At 55.8% G+C, this 19,242-nt stretch overlaps 1 protein-coding gene across 1 annotated transcript in view; it reads left to right on the plus strand.

Moving 5' to 3' along the window:
* The window catches only part of SNTG2 (syntrophin gamma 2), a 46,623-nt gene that overhangs the window by 7,033 nt on the left and 20,348 nt on the right, over positions 1–19,242 (plus strand). The window contains exons 2-9 of the mRNA XM_087823895.1: positions 3,628–3,765; positions 6,284–6,340; positions 6,419–6,476; positions 8,068–8,111; positions 8,209–8,250; positions 11,829–11,916; positions 12,929–13,020; positions 18,290–18,417. Of these exons, the coding sequence (XP_087680021.1) occupies positions 3,628–3,765; positions 6,284–6,340; positions 6,419–6,476; positions 8,068–8,111; positions 8,209–8,250; positions 11,829–11,916; positions 12,929–13,020; positions 18,290–18,417 (647 nt within the window). The remainder of the gene's footprint in view (positions 1–3,627; positions 3,766–6,283; positions 6,341–6,418; positions 6,477–8,067; positions 8,112–8,208; positions 8,251–11,828; positions 11,917–12,928; positions 13,021–18,289; positions 18,418–19,242) is intronic.

Raw genomic sequence — 19,242 nt, forward strand, 5'->3', positions numbered from 1 at the left:
TATCACCGCTTCCTAGATGGGGAGGGAAAATAGATGAAGGAAAGTGTTGTGTTCAGACGCCCAACCAGTTCATTCTTTTCTGAGACGCAAAGCTCGGAAGAGGAGAGAGAAAGAGAGGAAGTGCTTTTTATTTATCTGTTTTTATTGTTTCTGGGTGTGTATGTTATATAGTATATATCTTGTGTAAAATAGACATAAGATATTGCTCTGCAAATAACAGTAAAAATGTGTATGTGGGGGACATGGACATTGGGATTACAGAATTTCATATTTGCCACGTGTCCCTCTTCCTCCCGGCCCTGGGGTGGGGCCTGGGGCGAGTGGGGGACGTTTGCACTCCCACCTGGCAGCCCCTCTGGGACCTGCAGCTGCTCCCCTCCCGGCTCTCACAGGGCTGTTTTGGGTGGAGGGATGAAGGTAATTACCCTTCGATCAAGAGGAAATGTCACATGGGATCCAGCTTCTTTTTTCGTTTTGAATGTTTGTAAAGATGGCCCTTTACCTGAGTTGACCTACACTCATCAGCAGATGGTGCAAATTTGAACAGTTAACTAGTTTTCTGCAGGAAGCCAGCACGTAGCACGTGTTGTGGCAGATCCCACGCCGGTGGAGAAAGGCAGGGCGATGTCCGAGGGCTCGGGGTGAGGTGGGGAGGAACCTCAGGCTGAGGGGTTTTAAGTAGCCTGTACACCCTGACAACCTGTCCGGAAGATTGTTGATTAGCCTGTGGGATGCTTTTCCTTCCTCAAATGGCGCGTTTGCTCTCAGTGGAGAAGACAGAACGTGTCACTATTCTAATTACAGCACAGATCGTGTTGTTTGAAGATGTCCCTGGCATTCCTGAGAGACGAAACATGCTGGGGAAACCAGGATGCACAGCACTTTCGGGGTGCATGTCTAGGGGCAAAGTTTACAGATTTCCCCAGAATACAATAGCTTTCCCCTCACTGATACCTTTAAATTAAAATTGAAACATTACTTTGTAGCTGCTCCATTAGTGAGTGATGCATTATATTATTGTAACATATATTTAACAAATAGTTATCTGACACGTTTTTGAAATGTGCTTAACCTTGTGGCAGGTGCTTCGGCAAATGCTCAAGTTATAGCACATATGGTCTGTGCCCCTGGGGATCACAGCTGCCTGGCAGAGGGAGCGTGTCTGAGATGGCAGCGGGTGACAGGGATGGGACAATGCCATGCTCGGGTGGAAGGGAGCAGAGGAGCTGTGGCAGCTGAGAGGTGGTCGGGACCTTGGTGGGGTGCAGGGCTGTCTGACAAGGGAGGGCAAACGGGAGGACTGGCGGGGGTCCCTCAGCTGTCTTCACAAAGCCCCGTCTCTGAGCCTTGTTTGGGGGGTGTTTGGGCTGCAGTGGGTATCCCCCCTCCCCCAGCACCACTTTACCATCTAATTCACTCCCTGTGTCATCCTGCAAGGGATGAAACTACCTAACTTTGCATATCAGTAAACAGTGGCGAGAGAAGTGAGGTCGATTGTCCAAACGGGTGCAGCCAACACGTGACAGAACTGGATTAATTTGGTTGTCATCGAGGCTTTTTCTATGACATCACTCTGCTCTCTATAGACACTTTGTTTTTCACATATTATAAAAGTAATTGAAACCTCATGGTGTCCGTTAGGCCGTGCACAGAATGAATGCCGTCTGTTGGGGGTGGTCCACATGATCTTTACTGCTGGAGAGGCCGAGGAGACCAAGGTCAAGGGACAGCAGAAATTTGGACTCTGTTGTGGAGAACCATGTAAGGTGCCCCCGCTGTGTGGCTAAAACTGGACTGAACAAAAAACTGGTCCTCCCGCCCCTCGTCCTGTGTGGGCTAGGCCTTGGTTCACTGGAACTCCCCCTGCTCTGTGCAGTTTCATAGCTTTTTATTAAGTTTCTCTCAGTAGATGATATTCCTTCTTTAACTCACACGTGTCAACAGTTCAGTGAGGAAAATGTGCTTATTTCCGAATAAACAGGTGACCCCTCCAGGGAAGCATGTTAAGGGCACACTGGGCTGGGCCTGCACTGCGCCCGCTCCTCCCATCGGCTGGCGTTGTACCTGTTTAATGAGGTTTAACCCTGGGCTTGACTAGTGGCAGCCCCAACGTGCTTTTCTTGACCTTTTTCCTGAAAGCTGTTCTCTTTTTAAAACTTACTTTAAAAGTAAGTCCCCGGGGCAGAGACAACTTCACCTCCGAGACCACTAACTGCTGGAAATGGCACTTGGTTGGAGAGATGAATGAGCTGAAATGAATACTGTGTGTGAGTGTATTTTACATGTTGATGTAGATGGATCATGACTGCACCTTTTTAAAAGTAAAAACATTTCTTGTGCTAAAGGACCAAGTACAGGATCAGCCTTGTCCCCTGGCTCCCTTGGGTGACAACCCCTGGGTGTGGCCTCTCCTTCTGCTGTCCAGGGTGCTGACGCTGTGTTCCTGGGCCCCTCTCTTCATCAGCAGACCCAGGGCCCCCAGAGCACCCCACTGCCCCGATCCACAGCGGCCACAGCCCTGCCTGCGGCTGTCACCCCTCATGACATCACGGCCCCTCACAGGATCGTCACTCAGTCAGCGTCCGCCTCTGAGCATGTTTGTAAACATCCCCGTGAATCCCGAATAGGAAGCAGGCAGCCGCCGAGCCTCGCGTTTCCCCACAGGGGCTCCCAGTCCTGCTGGAGGAAAGTGCATTTATTACAAAGTGGACAGTGACCTCTGACACCACACCCAGATGACACCCTGTGCAGACACGGCCTGAGATCCTAGTGGTCGGCCTTTGGCTTTTGCTCTTTGGGTTCCAGGTTTGCAACTGCAGCCTCGGCCTGTGTGAGCCAGAACCTGTATTGCTGCCCTCGCCACAGCATTGACATAGGTGCTGTGTTGTTGTATGTCCGTGTACATGTGTGTATGTACATGTGTTTGTGTGCACGGGCATGTGTTTGTGCGTACATATGTGTGCACGTGTAGGTAGCATGTGAGACGTTGGAAGGGGTGTTGGGAGGTGCTAACACGCAGCTGGTGCCATGGCCGGCGTGGAGGTCAGGGCCCCAGAGCAGCAGTGGAGGTTCGTGTCCGGGTCATTAATGCGACAGATCTGGGAGCAGGTGCAGCCCCCTCGGCAGGAAGGGTGGAGATCAAGTTGCCCGGCGTGGTGGGGCCTGGGCTGGCCTGTCCCAGTGACTGGCAGGTGGAGAGGGAGAGCTGGGCTCCGTGGTGACCCGGAGAAGCCTGGGGAGAGAACGGGGACATGAGGGGCCGCGGTGCAGGGGCCGGGCTTTGTGTGTGTCGCAGGAAAGGGAGCCAGGGTGCCGTTTCGACATACCCCTCAGGTTTGCCTCCTTTAGCACAAACACGGCTGCTTTTCTGGATCAAGTGTGACCGTGGGAAGCATCCCTTTCCTGTCCTTCCAGGTTCTGGTCCGCACACCTGGCCCAACCACCCGCCCTGAGGGCTCTGAGCGGCTGGGGACAGAGGTCCTGCCTGCTGTCCAGCTGCGGAGCCTGGTGGGTGCCGCCCCGGTGGCTGCCTGGCCTGTGCGCAGGTGTGTTCAGGAAGCTGTCGAACAGGAGCAGCCTGCAGTGTGGGCCCTCACACCTGCCGTTGTTTCTGCTTTGTGTCTGCAGACGAAGACCGGCATAGCCTTGTTGCATGACCAAGTGTCTGGAAATGCCCATGACGTCCGGCTGAAGCTGACAAAAGAGGTACTGACAATTCAAACGCAGGACGTCGTCTGTGTTAGTGGAAGCAATCCCAGTGCAAATGTAAGTGCCCCCAGCAGCTCCCAGGCCAGGTCTGTTCACAGCGTCCAGGCGAGCCCGAGGGGCTCACACACACGAGGCCACGTATGTCGCCAGTGGCTCAGGGCTGATCACGCTGAGGGGCCACCGCCTCTGTTAAGGTGCCCGGCTGCTGGCTGCTTATCACATCACGGAGGGTCATGGTCGAGGTCTTAGCACTTCCTCCCTCCCTGTCTTTCTTACTTTCTCTGCTGATACATTTCCCTTGAGGAACTTTACGTAAAACAATAGCCTCTGCCCTGGCCAGTGTGGCTTAGTGGTAAGAGCATCGGCCCTCTCACTGAAGGGCCATGGATTTGATTCCGGTCAAGGGCACTCGTACCTGGGTTGCAGGTTCGATCCCTGGACGACTGGGGCCTCCTCCGGGAGGCACCGACTGATGTGTCTTTCTCACGTCAGTGTTTCTCTCCCTCCTCGCTCTCTGTGCACCTGTGGGTGTGAATATGAATTTCACTCCTAGAGTGTGGTCCTTCTTCTCCTGACTTACAAACAGCATTTTATTCAGGGTAAGAAACTTATTTATCAGCTACAGAGCCACGGTGGGTCCAGCCCGTCAGTGAGGGACAGGGAAGCTGCGTTCCTCGGCGGTTATAAGACAGAACCCATCCTGCTGTGACGAGGCATCGTGTTTAGAGACTATTTTTAACAGGTCACAGCTGCTTTTAGAATCGAGTGGGAGCCCCTCTGTGGGTTCTCGGAACAGCAGTTCTGTCGGGTTCACGGTGTCGAGTGTTCCCCAGTCACCCTGCGCAGGGGAGCCCGGCCGAGGACACTTAGGTTCTGCTGACGTGATTCTGAGGAGGTGGAACGAAGGCCTCTCCTCCCAGGGCTGATCCTTGAGAAAGGAGCAGGGAAGTTACGTCTCACTGACCGTGAGCCCCGCGTGCAGCCCGGGGGTGAAGTGTGTTAAGCATCAGATTCGGTTCAACCCACATTTACAGAGTGAAGATGTAGCTGGTAAAGTCCAGAAAGCGGCTTCTCGTCAGGGTCCGAAGCTTAGGTAACAGAACCGCCACAGGGATCGTCACCGCTGCAGGTTTTCCCAGGACAGTGCCCGTGGTCTGCCCAGCACGTTGCAGACCCAGGTCACAGCCCCAGCCTCATGTGAGCGGGTGCGTCCTGTTCCCCGAGCTACAGGTGACGAGGCTCGGGCACCGCCGCGGGCTGACGGGCCAGTCGTGGTCCCCGCCCTGGAGCGAGCCCGGCCCCCTTGGTCTGCTCCTGCCTCGGGCGTCCCCAGCAGTTCGCTGTGACATTCAGACGGGTGTTTGGATTTTCCAGACCAGTTTTCCTAATATGAAACAATACTGATTAGTGATCGTTATATTTCGAGCTCTCTTCTCCGTGGGAAGCCCGTACTCGCTAAAAATCAGCACGCGTCACGAGTGGACGCTCGCTGGCTGAGGCGCCGGTCGGGAGTTTGGTTCTCCGAGACCGCGGCGGCGTTCCCGTGACCGTGTGCCCGGGGGGGCCCTGTCCTTGCTGCCCGTTGGCGCGGACACAACGGAGGGAAGACTGTTTTGTTTTCTTGAACCTGCTGGAAAAGTAACCGCAGTTATCAGTTAGCAATAGTTGCTACTTTTATCACAAATAAGGGACCAAGACTAAATTTACTCTTAAAACCAATGGGTTTTCCAAACCTGCTGATTCAGCCTCAGGGTGTGGAGTCTGCAAATTCATATTTCATTTAGATTCCCACCCTTTCAGATCGACCTGGCGTTTTACAGATTAAAATCTCAGGACTTTCTAACCGTCTCCTAAAGAAACTGTGTGCTTTGCAGAAGGAAAGAGCTAGTTTATTCTCACGTGCCAGGGGTTTGTTTAGATTGTTTTATTTTGTAATTGTCACTGTATATCTGACATATTTTTCTAAATTGTAACAAGTTACGTTTGTGGTTCGAATGAGTGAGGTGGGCAGTTCCTAAGAGGAGAAGATTTTAATAGGCCCCTGGGCTGTATTTGGGACTTGACGTCAGGGCAAATGCACCGTGGGCTGCGCCCGAGAGAATTCAGTGCCCTCGTTCACGGCCTGGGGGCCGAGGTTCAGGATGAGCAGTTGTTGCTCTGAGCTCCCGAGCTAATCACAGATGAGGCAGAGTCGTGGCTTCGCCTCCGCTGGGTTATGACTCGGGACGCTCTCCGGCAAATCCGTGAGGAGCACGGACGTAGCAGGACGTGCCGAGACGCGTAAACCGTACCAAATGCTAACAAATGTTATAATAAGTTCAGGGAGGCACCCGGCCCCTGAAGCCGGGGGTTGCCGGCCGAACGGGGGCTGTTTTTATCTTTGTTTCCGTGTTCGGTGCCGCAGACGGGAGATGTGAAAGGGCCTCGTTACGGTGGCGGTTAAGCGGTGCTGCTTTGGGAATGTATTCAATCATCTTCTTAAGTTTAATGTAAGACGTTCTCGATGCGCTTTGCATTCACTTTCCAATCGTGCGTTTTAACCTAAACTTGGTTTGTTTTCTAAAATTTTTTAAAGCATAGAACGGTAACACTCCGCAGACAGCCCGTGGGCGGCTTGGGCCTGAGCATCAAGGTATGACCGCGCCCCCTCCCACGTCCCCCGCAGCCAGCGCCTCCGCGGGGACGGTAACCACGCTCCTCTGTCTTCCAGGGAGGCGCCGAGCACCGAGTCCCCGTCGTCATATCGAAAATATTCAAAGACCACGCAGGTAAAAACAGCCAAAATCACTGCGTGGCGTTGTGGCCATGTGGGAGATACAATGTTACTTTAAGTGAAAAACTAGCAACTGTTGCTTTTGCTCGATTATTTAGGCTGCCACTTATGTCTGTGGCTGTATCTTATTTCATCCCTGATTCCACTCTGCCCCGTGTTCATTTCTGCTGGCCCTGCGAGGCCCGAGAGACTGGCCCCCTGGGCGGCACCCCAGGCCCCCCGAAGGTGCTGCTGATCCAGCACTTGGGGCGGGTTCGAGGCCTCGTAAGACATGAGGGGAATTAATGGTGGACGAGGCGGTGGTGCTTGTTAGGTCTCTGGTGTGAATGACATCAAACCTCCAGGCGCTTACCCAGTGGACTGGCTCCCTCGGGCCTGGGGGCCTGGGCTGGCTGGTTAGTGGTCACATAATACAGGAGCTGCTTTGGGGACGCTGACCCTGAACTCCAGCCGTCTCCTGGGTGACTACTGTGTGGGAGGGAAACGGGCAGATGGACTTCTGCCCCACCCCGGTGCTGGGCAGCTTGTTTTCCATAAAAAAAAGGAGATTTTTCCAGAGTAGCAAGGTCACTCCGTTAGGTGGTGCGTGTTGGTCCAGCCCTTTAGGATCCTCACCTTGGTGGTGCCTCCCCACCCTATTCTCTCAGCACCCCCAGTCCAGGAATCCAGGCTACAAAGCAAGTTACCCAAGGATATTTTTTGCATTGATTTTTAGGAAGAGTGAAAAAGAGGGGGGAAGGGGAGGGATAGAGAGAGAGAGAGACAGAGATTGGTTGCCTCCTGCACATGCCCTGACCATGGATGAAACCTGCAACCCAGGTATGTGCCCTTGGCCGGAAATCGAACCTGCGACCCTTCGGTGCGCAGGCCGGTACTCTAACCGCTGAGCCACACTGGCCAGGACTCTCAGACCTGCTTTTTAACCTGACTTTCTGGGCCGACTTTCAGTATGAAAGTCCATGGCCGCGACGTGGCGAGGGGCAGTCTCTGAGTTAAAGCAAACCTGGTTTTGGGGAGAATGGGCTGCTCAGCGGGTCTGGGGTTCCTACTGTATTGTTGGTATCGACTTAGTGAGAAATGGGGTCAGACTCCCCACGCCAGGCAGTGCCTCCCTCCCTGGGAGGAGGGGACACTTGTGTCCACGTCACACTCGCCTGTGTTTGGAAAGTGACGCTCCGAATGGGCTTAGAGTTAGTGGCCATCTGTGCAGCCTTGGGGGGGCTGCCTGTGCTGTGCTGTTGGCATTTCCCACACCCATGCACACACACGAGCACACACATGTTCACATTCTCACACACACGAGCACACACATGCACAGATACACAGTTACACGCATGAACACACATTGACATGCTCACATTCTCACACTCACACGTGACACACTAACTTACACAGGCACACACGTACCCTGTACACACATGCTCACATTCACACGTGACACACTCACATGTGTGCACACACTGACATGCACGTGAACACACACAAGCCTCCCCAGTTGCTGCAAACACGAAGCTTACGCAGCAGCTGTCGTGACACGCGAGTCGCTGACTTTCTGTTAACACTTCGCTGCTTGTGCCCCTCTGCAGCCGACCGGACGGGGATGCTGTTCATAGGAGACGCCATCCTGCAGGTCGGTGCCTTGCACTGCAGTCCTGGCTTTGTTGCACTTTTGTTTTGAACTTGGAGTCATCAGTTATCCTCAAAATCTTAATTTGTCGTCTGCTCAGGTTAATGGCATCAATGTGGAAAACGCAACCCACGAGGAGGTGGTAAGTGTTCTCTCTCTGTCTTCTGTTCCGTTTATCAGCTATTCCTTTATTGCGTTCTCTCTAAACTTACACTTCAGGCACAGCGTTAGAACTGGGAAGCGTGAAAGATGTTGTAAGTCAGTTCCAAAGGAGCTGTGTGCGGTGCCCGCGTGTCGCGTGCTGGGCCGCACCTCACGTTACGGAACCCACAGAACCCGTCCTCCCAGACCCATGGCGGTGAACGTGGCCCCGTCTGTCTCGAATACTGGAGGAGTGACGTTCGGGGACGGGACTCCCTGGGTGGCCTGAGGGTCACACCCCTGGCGACAGCCTGGGATGCTGGCGTGTCCACATGCAGTCAGAGGGCCTGCGCCCAGCGTTCCTTCCGTGGTGATGGCTTTGCCTCAGGTCAGGTCGGGCTCCGGTGCCCCGTCCTAGTGGCGTCGCTGAGAGGAACGGCTCCACGGGGCACTCAGCCCTCCAACCCTCGCTCAGTGTGTGGATTGACTGTCACATGCGCCAGGCGCCGAGAAAGACTCGCAGGTGGGACGAACTCGGGCTGTGGTCTCGAGGGACTCAGACTGTCAGGCTCATCTTCAAACAGTGACCAGTTCTCACCTGTTTACCTTCTGGACCTAACGTTTGTGTCAGTTTCCCAGTTTCCCCGACGTTTGCTTTCTGGGTCCGAGGAGGGAGCGTGCACACATCACAGGCCCCACCGGCCTAGGGAAAGCCGAGCGCCTTCGTCCAGGATACACGTTTCTGAGCAAGTGCCGTGTGGTCCTGATAAATGGAGCTCTTTCAACGTTTGATGGATACAAATACACTTTTTGAACCAAATCATCCAATTGTGTGTCTTCATTGTTAAGAAACACAAAAGACTCGATTGCAGCTGTTAATGAGACGCAGAATGTCCATTTTTCAGCTTCATAAAGTTCATAGAAATATTAAATTTGTGCACGAGCTCATAAATCACCCCCTCGTTTTTCAGAGTAAATTCGAGCGTCAATTAATTTTGAAAACATGTCGATTCTGTTCAACACGAAGGGTCCACGGGATGAATCTTCACCGTTCTACACCATCTCCTCCTTCAGGAAAGTTCCACTAATGAAAGTGACGAAAAAGTTTCATTCTCACATAACCTGTATATACACATAAACCTGTAATTGTCCTCTTTTTACTTGTGTATTTTTACCCACATGAGTGTTTGTCACAACAGCCATGGCAGAGAATAAACCGTCCATAAGTTTATGGGACAAATTCAGAGACATGTCACCATCAGAGAAAAAGGAAATTTGATGGTTAGAAAGTCACTCAGTCGGACGTCTGTGTGCCGAGGGCAGCGATTCCTGTAACGGGAGAGCACGTTCGTGACGGGAATTCTCAGTATCGCCGGGAGGTCAGTCCTCGTAACGGGACCTGCAGGCTCCGCGCAGACCAGTCCAGTCCCAGCAGGTTCTCTTGTGGGTGTTGACAGGCTGATTCTAAAGGTCACACGCAGGCCGACGACCCGGAATATGTAGCAGCATTGAAGGAGAACCGGGCCGGACGCTGACCCTCCCCAGCCTCAGCGTTTACTGACATGTCGCAGTGACCAAGACGGTGCTGAGGAAACAGCAGGCAAGTGGACAAATGGACGAGTGGACGAATGGACGAGTGGATGAATGGATGAGTGGACGAGTGAGTCAACAGAGCGGAGCAGAGAGCCAGAAACAGACCCCGTAAATCCAGGCAGCGGGCCTCAGACAGGAGCAGCGGCCACCGGTGCAGAAAGGACAGTCCCCTCAGCACGGGGCCAGAGCCGCTGGGCGTCCAGGTGCAGAGCAGTGAGTCTGCGCACAGACCTTCACCCCCACAAACGCTCACTCGAAACGGGCCACAGAAAGAGGCGTCAGTTCCAAACTGCAAAACTCCCAGAAGATAACATGGGAGGAAACCTAGACGGCTTTGGGGTCGTCAGTAACTTTTTAGATGCGACAGCGAAGGCGCATCCCATGAAGGAGAGAATTGAGAAGCTGGACTTCATGAAAATTAAAAATTTCTGCAGAAGACACTGTTGAGGATGAAGGCATCTGTTGGGGGGCCGGCTTTCAGGGGCGCCCTCCTGTGGCCGCGCCCCCCCCCCGCCCCGAGCTGCACGGCTCTGCAGGGACCTGCTGCCCAGCATCGGGACAGTGCCGGACCTGGCGAGTCGGTGGGGCTGTAACAGGACGGCGGTAACATTCGAAACCCGTTGTGGTGACCCAGACAGGCGACCTGGTTTTCCCATAAGCCGTCCTGCCCCCTCGGGCTCCTCCTGCTCTGTTCGTCAACACTGATTTATATCCTTGAATTTCAATCCATTCGATAAGTTCTTAGCTGCCCTCAAGACGCGTCCCTGTCAGAAAGGCCTCTGAGACGAGCAGACCCGCCTCAGCCCGAGGCACTCGCTGGCTCTGAAACGTGCGGACAGAAGGGGACAAGACTTTTAGAGGGTAACACAGTGTTCCCCCACTTTGCTGGGATTCCAGGCACGAGGGCCACCCGGCAGCTGAGAAGCCTGCGCAGGGGCCACGGAGCCCCACCGACGTGCGCTGACGCAGAAGGTATGTGTCAGTGGCAAGCATGTGGCATGAAACCCGCGTTGCCCAGTAAGACGGCGGAAAGGCAGTTATTCGCTTCACAGACGGTCCTAAAAAAGCCCCCGCTCCTTATACTTAGGAAGACGAAGCTTCGGAGGCGCCCGGAGATAACACAGGCCTGATTACGATCCTGAAGAGAGTCAATTAGTTGCAAGTTTCTCGTGTTTTAATAATACAGCAAAAAGGACTAAAATAGTAGCCGTGTTTTAAAAGGGGGAGTTTTAAATAAACTGGTCATGTGAGTTTTCTTGGGCTCGCTCATGTTTTTTAATAGATGGAATAATATTAGCGACTCAAAAAATAATTTCAGGATCAAGTCCTATTTCAAGTGTAAACTCTGTGATAATCAATGAGCAGAGGAAATGGTGATAAATCCTAACTTTCTGAACTGAACGTGTTTTAAAAACGTGAAATTTGGAAAGACCTTGGTGATTCTCTGGTGGGTCCCATCCCCACGTCAGAGATGAGGGTCCTGAGGCAAACAGTGGCCAGAAGAGTGGCCCTTGCTCCAGACAGAGCGGGGAGGGGCCGGGATGGATGGGAGCGGCCCAGGCGTCCACAACAGCAGCTCCGCCGCGTGCACACAGCGTGGCTCGCAACACGGAGGACGTGCTCGTGTGGCCCTCAGGCTGACGGGTCTCCTCGGCGAGGCCCCCACCCCGGTCTGTTGAGAGGACACTGAGGAGGAGCCGCTGGCGCGAGGCCCGGCCTCACACATGTCCCCAGCGGTCAGATCAAAGGCGAGGAGACAGGTGGGAGCAGGAACGTAGCCCAGGCTGGCTGCTCGGTGTCGCCCGGAGGTGACTCCACGAGCCCGGGCGGGCCGTCCTCGCAGCGTCAGCCTGGCCCTCTGTGCGTCAGAGGTAACCACCAGCCCCGAGTTCTTAAGAAGCAGGCTTGTGGGCGAGATTTGGGTTTTTACTCCGGCACCTGGCCCTCCTGTGATGGTGACGCAGCTGTTCTTTGTTTCATCGGCAGGTGCACCTTTTGAGAAATGCTGGGGATGAAGTGACCATGACGGTCGAGTATCTCAGGGAAGCGCCCTCGTTTCTGAAGCTGCCGCTAGGTAAGGGAGACGTCCTCTGGCACGTGGTGCCTCACGCTGCCCACGTCTCTTGTCCATGGCACGTGGCACCCATGGAGCACATGTTCAGAGAAAGACACAGGCCCGCGTGACGCCTTCCTAAGATGTCTGCGTTTTAGGCGTGGACAGGCTTCTGGAAAGGATGCGGTCTCGGGGCCGCGTTGCTGATTAAGTAACTGTTTCCTTTTTATAGTCAGCTCACTGAGGTTATGTGTCCATATTCACACACGTGGCACATATTCAGAGACAAAGTTTGTGTTTAAAATTCCCCTGCTGGCTTGAGAAGCTTCACGTAGAAAGAATGTAGCAGAAACCTGCCCTGCGGTGCCCCAGCCTCGTGCGGGGCGGGTGGTTCTGTGCTGCACGCGGCCGGGCGGTCAGCTGGCTCCTGCCTGGCCTGCAGGACAAGCAAGGCCGGCTGTGCAGCGGTCAGCTTTGCTTGAAAGGTGCCCACACAACCAGGAGGAGGGTCAGCCATCACCTGGTGCTTAAACCACGTGCGACCCGTCTCCTAGGTTCATATCGGGCAGGGACCCCGAGCTCTCTATCAGTTCAAGGAATGTCTGCTTTTCTTTTATTTGGTTCTTTGCAATAACACACAAGTGTAAAAAGCTTGGTTAGTATCCATAAAAATGTAAGCGCAGTGGCCAAATCTCCTCATAATTCAGGCAAAAATCCTCTGGTGAATTCACTGTGAAGGTGTAAGAGCCTTTGCCAGTGTGGACCCCGCCCCTGAGTGTGGGCCTCCCTGCCTCCTGTCGTGCGTGGCACTTGGTCAGTGAGCTGGCCACATGCCACACGCCACATGCCACACGCCACACGCCCATGCAGGGAGTGAGGGGCAGCTTGGTGGCACAGCCATGGCAGGGCACTGGCTTCTCCAAGAGGGGCCGGGCATCTGTCCTCGGGGATGTCCTTGGGGACGGGGGCGTCTGTGATCGCAGTGGGGGTCGTCTGGAGCTCTGTGTGGAAACCGCCTCTGTTCTGTCCGCAGGGTCCCCCGGACCACCCAGCAACCGCAGCAGCGGGGCCTCCTCTCCCCTCTTCGACAGCGGCCTGCACCTGAACGGGACAGCCAGCAACACAGTAAGCGGCTTCTCCTTACGCTTAACTTAGGGGCCTCCGCCCACCGCTGACACGCGCTGGGTGGGATGAACAAGCCTGTGCCCAGCACTGCCCGGTGGGCGACCCTGTCAGAGGGACACCTAAAACCAGGATTTAGGAAGCTGGCCCACTGGCTTTTATTCCATGTGGACACCTTGTGCTCCTGCTGTGGGTGCTTTGAGCTGAGGGCAGCTGGGCGAGCACAGGAGGGGAAGGCACTGGCGCAGGAGCCACCGCAGGCCGTTTCCAGGGAGCGCCCGTCAGACTCACGCGACAGGGACGCCGCTGGGTCATTTCCGAATCAGTAGAAAGCAGGGAAGACGTGTCGTGCCGTCCGCTTGCCGGGAGCTTTGGCCAGGTTCCCACTCTTCCCCTGGGAGACCTGTGTGGCCCCGCACTGCCCGTTACCCACCGAGCCGGCAGCGGACCCAGCCTAGGACCCCTCAGCTGTTTGTAAAAGACATTTTAAGGGGTCAGGCCCAGCTGCACCATCAGGCCGCCTGTCTGACCCGCACGTGGAGCTGGAGAGAGACTCCTGTCTCTGCGGCACATTGTTAAAATGTACCTTTTCATTTCTAGCCTTTAATAGGGTTCTTCATTCTTAAAAACTGCATCTGGCGTCTCTGTGAGTTATGAAACAAAGTAACAACACAGCTGCCCGGGCGCCCGCTCCGCTCAGTGATCAGGCGGCCGCCGCTTTCGCCGTCTGCACGTCGCTCCTGTGTCCTGTTCTCTGCTTGCCCAGCGGGAAACGGTCCCAAATCTGGGCTTTCTCATCCTCTGAGAGTAAATAAGGCTTTATCCGCATGGACAGGTCCCTGAAATACACCGTTTCTTTTTGTTTTGAGCTTGAAATATCCTGTCACACCTGCCGGGATTTACGGTTTTATGTGCTGTTCTGATTTGAAGATCCACACACGTTGTGTGTGGGCCTGACATACGTATTTTGCTATATGTATGGTGTTGGTGTGAATATACTACATTTTATTTATCAATTATTAATTCCCGAGGGACATTTGACTTGTTTTCTGGTTGGTTTGTTGTGACCATGCCTGTGAGCACCTGTTGGCTGTGGGGACCCAGGGGTGACGTCTGGGTGCTAAAGACGCTGCATTTATTTCCACAATAATGACGTCGCTGCACAAGTGTCCAACCCACTTTCCCGCCTGGCAGCCCAGGACGTCCAGAGTCCCATGCACCCCCCAAGCTTGGTGTTCTGGGGACTTACCGGCTGGTGTGGCTCCATGGGTCAGCGTCGACCCATGAACCAGGAGGCCGAGGGCGCAGTTCCCAGGCAGGGCACAGGCCTGGGGTGCAGGCTCGGTCCCCAGTGGGGGGCGTGCAGGAGGCAGCCAGCTGATGTCTTTCTCTCCCTCTTCCTACCTCTCTCTGAAATCAATAAAAACATACTAAAGAAAAATTTTTTTTAAAAATGGACCTAGCCCTAACTGGTTTAGCTCGGTGGTTAGAGCATCGGCCGTGGACTTAAGGGTCTCGGGTTCGGTTCCAGCCAAGGGCACTTGCCTCGGTTGCAGGCTCCGTCCCGGGCCCTGGTGGGCGCCATGCGGGAGGCAGCCAGTCAGTGTCTCTCACGTGGATGTTTCTCCCCCCCTCTGAAAAGCGATGGAAAAAACATCCTCCAGTGAGGATTGAAAACAAATAAGTAAACCAAAACTTTAAAAAAGAAATGGGGGAGACTTAACCTTTTGAACTTAGTGGGTGCACAATGGCCGCCCCCGGGGTCAGGGTCTCTTTGTCGTGACTCGGTTTACCCGCTTCCCTTCCTCGGGGCTGCCCCGGGTTCTCCCCTGGGAGCCGCCGTCCTCGCCGTTGACCGTTTGCGCGGAAGGTGCCTCACCTGCGGGCGGAGCCAGCATTTCCTCCGTCATGAGCCGAAACCCTCTTCTGTTTGCAGCTTGTGTTTTGTTCCACCTGCAGCGTCTTCGATGAACAGAACTTCAGGGCAGCAAATGTGGGTCCACGTCTCCCCATCGCGTGTGTGTTTTTAGGATGCTGTACGAAACCCTTTCTCATCCTAAGCACGTCAAGGCGGCTGCTTTACTTTCTTCGAACTGTTCTTGAGGTTTTTCACTTTAAATCTCTAAAGCCTATGAGAGGTATTTTCATAAGATGTGAGGAAGGCTGGGATCCGGGTTAATTTTGTGGGTAACCAGTTGCCCCCCACTGTTTTCTGAGTGACCAGGGATGCGGCTGGGACCACGGGACACACCCCGGGCCCGTGGGCGCGTTGCTGAGACCTGGTCAGGCTGCCTGACGACCTCGGCACCCTCTCGGGGATCAGAGCCGGTTGGCAGACACTGCCTCGGGCTGAAGAGCGTGACCATAGCCTGGTGTCAGATGCGTTCGCTTGCTCCTGATAATCGTGTTGCTGGGATATTAGAAAAATGTATTCAACTTAAATTATTTAGCTAGTGAGCTGCCTTCATGAGATTAATGAATTAATATGTAATAAACTAAGCATTTCCACACAGAATTTGCCAAATTCAAACAGACGGGTCACTGGGACAAGACGCCAGGGCCTCCTGCCCCAGACACACACCCATGGGACCGAGGCCCAGGCCCGCAGCCCACTCGGCGCCCGGTCCTTTCAGAGGCGTCCACTGAGCGGGGCTGTCCGGGCCGGGCCACGTGGCACCTGTCCCCTCCCCATGTGCCTGTGGCCTGCCCGTCACCTGCACGGGAGGGACGGCCAGTGGTCCCCGCGCTGAGCCGTCAGGCCGGTGGGGGCCGCAGGGGCCGAGGCCGGGGGTCTGGACCGTTAGGAGGGGCGGGGAGGGCCCCGGACCGCCTGTCGCTCAGGGAGGCAAAACCCACAGGGGAACAAATTCCGAAACAGAAAATTACCGCCCCGGAGTCACTGAGAGCCGGGGGAAATGACCGTGCAGACACAGCGGCGCAATCGCCAGCTGGGCCGGAAGCGCAGGACGCCCGCCCACCTGCGTCACGGTAATTACAGTCCTTCAAAGTGAGAAAGGCGAGAGCGTCGGGTCCCACCGCGTTCCAAAGGGGCCGCGATGCCGCCGTCGAAACAACCCACCACCCGCGAGGTCAGGCACTCGTCTAAATGAGACGCTGGCGGTAAAATCATACGATCATTAAATCCCCCCCAGGAAGGCTCGTGCTAGGGACAGAGCTGGGAGCCCGAGCTGACCGTCTGCCGGCCTGTCCGCCCTCCCTCCCAGGTCCCTGAATCCTGGGGCCGTTTTCTGTGTTTCACATTTTTGACTGATCGGGTTTAAAACTCTAGTGTCTGGGCCGAGATCCAAACGCCCCAGGACCGTTGCCTCGTGTCCAGTGTTCGGCTGTCTTGTGGGGGAAGAAAACCCGTTTCTCAGACGGTGTCAGAGCCTCTCATTTTTCCCTCCAGCGTTTCAGACGTATGAGTGGGGCCCGCCTCCTTTTCCACAGAAGCGTTTATAAAAATCTTATGTAAATGTCCTCTGAACAATTTCACTTTTTAAAACACGCATTTTATGATATAATGTCAGTTCTCTAGTAAGACCAGGAATAGTTTCAAGATTTGCCTGCTTGGGGGGAGGCGAAGGAGAGAAAATTCAATGTTGAGAAAAACCCGTCAGAGAGAAGGTGCCATCGTGCGTGGGTTCGGGACCATTCGCCGCGTCACGAGCAGCTGGGCTCCGATTCGGCCGCACGCGTGAGGGGTGGGGACGCGCTCGGCCCACACGGCCCCCCGGGCTCAGGGCTGACCGTGAGAACACGTCGGGGCCTCGGGCGTCCGGTCGCCTTGTTTCTGAGGCGCACGCGTGGGGCAGGTCTGTTTGGACGCAGCAGCCCCGGGAGCACCGGGCCGGGGACGCCTCCTGGCTTCTCGCTGGATGCTCTCGGCAGACAGCCCGCGGACCACCCTTTAGTCTGCGTTTCGGGTGACACGTCCAGGCACGTTAGGAGCGATTGCTAAACATGGAGACATAGACACGATCCCGAGAGAAAAGTCTCCAGCACTGAGAGCTGAATGGAACAAAAGCCCAGTTCCTGTCACGGGGGAGACGGGCGTCACCGGGCAGGAGGCGTGAGCTCGGCAATGCCTGTCCCGCCCCGCGCTCACCGCCGGTGACCTGCAGACGGGCTTCTGTGCATCTTTAAAAACTGTCACGGGCAGCATGATCTTAGGGACGATTTAAAGAGAAAAGAGACCGTCGGGAAATGTGCCGGCATTTGGACCGTTTGGGTTTTTTCCTGCTTCCTTTTTCGTGTTTCCCTGTTTTCTGGAACGTGGTCGCATTGCCGTTGGAGTCCGGGAATGGGGATGGTGGTTGGGTTTGCCCGACGCTGCGCGGGCATCTCAGGCCCAGCCGGCGCGTCTGCGGGCACTCAGCCTGGGCGGGGACGGCGCCCTCCTGCCCGGGCCCTGTGGGAGGTCGTGTCTGCGCCGCGGCGGCTCACACGGGCTCCCTCGCCCCCCACGGCTTCGCTCCCCCGCGGCCGAGGAGTGAGCCTCTCCCCCTGGCGCCGGCCTCGGCCCCAGCTGCGGACTCGCAGGGCGTCCGTGACGCTGATTGATAAGCGTCATCTCGAGAACCGGGCTCCCGTGAGAACGCTGCCGATACCACCCAGTGTTGACCCGTCGGGCGGGCGTGGTCTCGCCCACGCCTCCGGGCCGGCCCTGTCCTGCCCCCGTTTGCCTCCGGGCCGGCCCTGTCCTGCCCCCGTTTGCCTCCGGATGGCCCTGTCCTGCCCCCGTTTGCCTCCGGGACGGCCCTGTCTGCCCCCGTTTGCCTCCAGGCCGGCCCTGTCTGCCCCCGTTTGCCTCCGGATGGCCCTGTCCTGCCTCCGTTTGCCTCCGGATGGCCCTGTCCTGCCTCCGTTTGCCTCCGGGACGGCCCTGTCCTGCCCCCGTTTGCCTCCGGATGGCCCTGTCCTGCCCCCGTTTGCCTCCGGGACGGCCCTGTCTGCCCCCGTTTGCCTCCAGGCCGGCCCTGTCTGCCCCCGTTTGCCTCCGGGCCGGCCCTGTCTGCCCCCGCTTCCCTCCCAGCCCGTCTCCCCCCACCTCCTCCCGTTGGCCCCTCTCCTGCAGCGCTTGCTGAACAATCCCGGAGGGAAAGTCGAGTCCGATGGCAGAGCCCCGCTTCTTCCCAGGCCCCAGAGCCGTCTCCTGCTTCCTCAGCGGTCGTGTGTGTGTGGCTTTGTGGGGGTGCTGTCTGGGCGCTGTCCGTGGGTCCCTGCTCTGTGACTGACCCTGTGACCCCTGGTTCTCATTTATTTTGCACAGGCTCCATCATCTCCTTCCTCGCCCATAGCTAATCAACCAAAATATGAGAAGCGCTGGCTAGACACCTTGTCAGTTCCTCTGCCTATGGCTCGAATCTCGAGGCCCAAAGCCGGAACGGAGAAGCCGAGGTGTGTGACCCCTGTCCCAGGCGGGAAAAGCCCATGCACCCCACGCGCAGGGCCCCGGCTGACTCGCCCGTCGGCTGCGTCACCCTGTTTGCCCCCCAGCTGTGCGGGGGCCCCTCTGGTAGACGGAGCTCGTGAAACACGCAGGTCGTCAGAACGGCTCTGAGTCACTCTTGGGAACAGCGTCACCGCGGGCGGGGACTGTGGTTGGTTCCCTAGAAACAGTCGTTAAGACAAGGAGCCACATTTTCAGTTTTCACGGTGAACAGAATTAGACAGGAAATGAGACTCAGCCGATTACAGAAAAGTCCCCAGGAGTCCGCGGCCCCCTTTCCATTAATCAAGTGGGAGGTGAGCTCTGGCCGGTGTGGCTCAGTGGTTAGAGCGTCGGCCCACGGCCTGAAGGGTCCCGGGTTCGATTCTGGCCAAGGGCATGTACCTCGGTTACAGGCTCGACCCCTGGCCCCAGCCGGGGTGCTTGAGGGGGGCAACCAATCGATGTGTGTCTCTCACATCAACGTTTCTCTCTCTCCCCCTTCATCTGAAGAGCAAGGGGAAAAATATCCTCAGGTGAGGTTTGAAAAAAATAAATAGAGTGGGAGGTCAGAGCCGAGCCGGGGCCAGACGCTCACTGGTTTGAGCTTGGTTACTTGGATAACCGGAAAGATTATCCCGGGAAGGTTGTACTTCTGTGGCCTCTGTGGACCCAGACGGCGTTTGGCTGGCTGCCTTCGGGTCCTGGAGTGTAAGTGGTGAACCCCCTCTACCTTCAGACAGGTGTACAGAGAACCCTGTGAGCCACGTGTCCACTCACGTGTCAGCAGAGGG

The sequence above is a fragment of the Miniopterus natalensis genome, chromosome 13, assembly GCF_054644295.1.
Source record: "Miniopterus natalensis isolate mMinNat1 chromosome 13, mMinNat1.hap1, whole genome shotgun sequence".
Classification (NCBI taxonomy): Eukaryota; Metazoa; Chordata; class Mammalia; order Chiroptera; family Miniopteridae; genus Miniopterus; species Miniopterus natalensis.